This window comes from Pinus tabuliformis, chromosome 2_1 (assembly GCF_031772625.1).
Source record: "Pinus tabuliformis cultivar Carrire ecotype Pingquan chromosome 2_1, CPIR1, whole genome shotgun sequence".
Classification (NCBI taxonomy): Eukaryota; Viridiplantae; Streptophyta; class Pinopsida; order Pinales; family Pinaceae; genus Pinus; species Pinus tabuliformis.
In genome coordinates, this window is record NC_142299.1 from 170,339,744 (window position 1) to 170,343,877 (window position 4,134).

The 4,134-nt window shown below is 38.5% G+C and overlaps 1 protein-coding gene across 1 annotated transcript; it reads right to left on the reverse strand.

Annotated features, from left to right (window-relative positions):
- Nucleotides 1–1,410: 1,410 nt before the first annotated feature.
- On the reverse strand, nucleotides 1,411–2,133 carry LOC149199251 (uncharacterized). The gene has a single exon (XM_089400506.1). It carries the CDS (start codon nucleotides 2,131–2,133, stop codon nucleotides 1,411–1,413), a length of 723 nt encoding a protein of 240 aa, XP_089256632.1.
- Between the last annotated feature and the right edge of the window lie 2,001 nt (nucleotides 2,134–4,134).

Genomic DNA, 4,134 nt, shown 5'->3' on the forward strand with positions numbered 1-4,134 from the left:
GGCTTTTAGGAATTTGAGCTTCTGTTGAAACTGGAACATTTTTGATCCCTCTAGTGCAGAGAAGTTATTCCAGGAGAATCTGATGAAGTCGTTGAAAGCGGGATGGGAAAGCCAAAATGCCTCAAATCTGAATGGACGTCTAGTTGAGTTGCCTGGTTGATGCCATTGGAGAGAGATAGGCCAGTAGTTAGATCCAGAGTATGGAAGAATGGATGTTGAGAGGTCGCCGCCGAGATGCACTGCATTATCCGAGATGAGGAATCTATCAAGTTTTGAAGCAATTTGATGCCGCCCAGCCCTGCGATTGCTCCAAGTGTGCATTCCATTGGAGGTTTGCATGTCTATTAGCATATTGTTGTGGATAAAATCTTTGAAGTGGTCAGTTTCCTGTTCCAGCCTGGCCCGACCTCCCGTCTTTTCCTCTAACTTGGTGATCATATTGAAGTCTCCTCCAATGATCCATAGAGGATGGTCTCTATTGGAGTTGAGTGCTTCTATGGTGTCTAAAAGAGCAATTTTGTTGGCTGCTTCCTACGGAAAATAAACATTGGTGAGATGACCATGAGTGTTGGTGCCAATAATATGAAACGTTGCCTGAATAATGTTATGGGATGCATGGAAATTTGAAAGCATTATTGCTTGCGTATTCCAGGCAATTGCCAATCCTCCAGAAGCACCTGACGCATCCACAACAACCGAGTGACAGCCTGGCCAAGCTTTTGAAAGGATGTTTCCCAGAGTGTTACTGTTGCATTTTGTTTCCTGCAGAAAGAATATCTGGGGCTGTTCCTGCTTTATCATATTTTTAATCATTCTGAGTTTCCTGGGGCTATTGAGCCCTCTTAGATTCCATGAAGTGAGCTTCATGATTCACTATTAGTAGTGGGCTTGTAATACTTTGTCAATTTAGCATATCTGCCTGAGTCAACCAGGATTTTCCCTATGGCTATAGTTCGCTGGAGATCTGTCTTTCTTCCACGTTTTTTGGAGTCTTTTGGAAGGAAGTAGCCATCCCATTGACTTCCCGGTTGTATTCCCAATTGTTGTTGCTGATAGGCTCTGGATATGATAACTTCCAGAGTACTAAGCTGATGCACTTGGATTTTATCATACTCCTTCTTTCTGCAAACTTGTTCCAGCTCAAAAATGTCTAGACCGCCCAGATCTATGCTTTCCGGTTCTTCATCCATGTGTTGCGCTTGACTGCTTTCCTCTGAGATGAGAGCTAAGTGCATGGATTGGCTTTGGGGATCGTCCACATCCATTTCCTTGGATTTCCATTCAAGGTTTTTTGGGCCTGCTTTGGAGGCAGGGGGATGGGAGAGGAGGGTGAAGGAGGGATGAGGGGAGATGGGATAATCGGTTGAGGGATTGGCACAGAGATCTGGGTTGGGTCTTCCGAAGTTTTTGCTAGAACCTCGAAGCTGTTGCTCGTGGAGGGGATGGAAGCAACATCCTGATGGGGTTTTTCCCAGAGGAAGGTTTTTTGTGCGATCTCTTACGGCTTGCAACCTTGGTGAAACCCTCATGGTCCGCCTTGCCTGAGGGTTCAGAGGCTTGTGGATAAGCATTTAGAGGGCAGTCCCTGAACAGATGCCCAAGGGCATGGCACTTACGACAACGAAAGGGAACATGTTCAAAATCTAAGGGTTGAATCCATTCATAGTCATCATGGAAGAGACTTACCGATTCCGGAAGGGCTTTGTCCAAGCGCATGAAGACACAGATGCGGGCGTATGAGGTATATCTACACAGCTTCATTTCTTCAGCAATTTTGACAAACTCTCCCAGCCCCTTACCTATGTCTCTGAGTGATTCTTCATCCCAATATTCCGCGGGGAGCGAGTATAGCCTAATCCATACTGGTGCCCAGCTGAGATCCTCCTTGTCAGGGTTGAATCTCTCTCTCCAAGCTCTTAAATACAGACCAGCAGAGTTGAAGAAATAAGGACCTTCATCCATGACCCTATTTCGATCTTTGATGCAGAAGAAAATCACCGTGAAAAACCCTTTTGGTCCTAGCTGCAAAGTGACCTGTCCCTTGGGTTTCCATTTGGCTGAGATCCATCCTTGCAAAGCTTTTTCCGTCGGCCAGAATCCAATAAATTTTCCAATGAGCGCATGGTCCTTCATGTTCTAGATCCGACCGTTGATTCGGTGGCTGGGAAGTTCTATTTTGGGTCTTTTAGCGGCTATAGGTCTGCATGTCGATGAGGTACACTTTGGCGTTTCCTGTTGCTTGGACTTTCCTTCTTGTTCTTCATTGTTTCTGTTAGGCTGCACAGTGAAGTCTTTTGTCGTTTCCTGCATCGGAGGGTCCCGTTCTTCTTTGTCATGTTGATCAGTCCCCAGAGGCTCAGTCATATTCATCGCTTGAGGAACACTTTCAGAAGTGGGGGAGGGCATTGAAACCCACCCCTGGGGAAATGCCATTGTGGCACAACGAGTAACAATAGGCTGTAGTCACGGTATGGAGTGCCCAACGAAGAGAGGAGTCAGAAAAAGGAGAGCAGGTTGCACCATTGCAGGGGCGCTTCAGAACCCTAGGTTGCAGAGCCGACTCCTTACCTATTTTATTAATATGATTAACCACCTATTAAATTAAATATATTATGGTAATGAAATCATATAAATAGAACCCGTTATTGTAAAAAAGAATGGAAAACAACTTCTATCACAAAACAAAAAAATTAAAGTAAATTTGCAACAAAGTAAACAAACACACTATATTCTGATAGGTGTAATGTTGGTAATTAAATCTTAAATATTATGAAATAGATTTTGTCACATATTATTTTCAATAACCACATTTGTCTATTAGTTCTTGCATTCTCTCATGTTTTTGGTTTTTGTTTTTTGTTTTTTGCGTTATAAATTCATTGTTTCTTATTTCTATTTTAAATATTATATATATATATATATATCTATATCTATATCTATATCTATATCTATATATATATATATATATATATATATATATATATATATATATATATATATATATATATATATATATATATATATATATATATATATTATTATTATTATATTTTTTTTTCAAATAATGTTTCTTCATCTATGATTCCAACTTGGTTGAAGCATTTTACAACATTCCATAATAAAAGTTATTGATTTTGACTTAATTTTAATTTTGACCATAAATATTGGAAGAGACAAAAATTGAATTTATGTATAGGGTTGCAATTATTCCATGGAATTTTTTTGGAGTATATTTAATTGAATGAGATTAATATTCATAACAAAATAAAAAATCCTTCAGCTAAATTCTCTTGGAAAGAACACTAATCAATGGAAAGAAGCATACATTTAGGTTTTGAATTCATCACATTGGTGGAATAATAAAACCAAAAGGTTTTTCTGACTAACTTATACAGTGCATTTATAATTGTGATAGTGAACCTTTTTTAGGTTTCTGAAAGTTTGAATAATGCATATATTAGTCTCAAATATGAGTTGTATCAATTTTATGTGAAGAAGTGTGGACCGTTAGATAGCTTGGAAGACAGGAAACAATTTAAATAATTGTTGGGGTGATACTTTTCTCCTTTACTAGGTTGAATGCAACACAAATTTTGATTAGGATTCATTGAGCATTGTTATTGGTGCAAAGGAAAATGGCATATATGTTTTCCAATAGAAATCAATATCATGAGAATTTATAAATGGAATGAATAAAGAATTACAAATCTCTCTTTTGTTTGCATTTAAAAGAAAGTACATATTTGATACATACAGTGAAATTGAACAAGAAATTGTTTTAAAATCCAAGCTGATGATTATTTTTCACTACTGGAATGTGGAAAAAATGTCGTGTTTGAATGGTGTGGGGTGTATTCGATAATGCTTGTTATAGGTGGTTTTATGTGCATTGCTTCCTACCTCTTGGTATGTTCGCTAGCATTCCTTCCTATTGTCACTCTTAAGAGAGCCCAAAGACCTATTGGTTTTCATTATAACCTTATTACTCATACTTCGAATCTTAGCTATTCGGTGCTCATTTCTCTTATCAAGGAACTTAGCTACTCAATGTTGATACCTGTGCTTATTGTTGAGAAAGAATTATAAAATAATTAAAATGTAGTTCAAGAAGAGAATCTCAAGGTAGAATCGATT

Coding starts and splice junctions, on each gene's coding strand:
- LOC149199251 (XM_089400506.1), bottom strand. CDS start 2,133: ATGAAGGACCATGCGCTCATTGGAAAATTTATTGGATTCTGGCCGACG.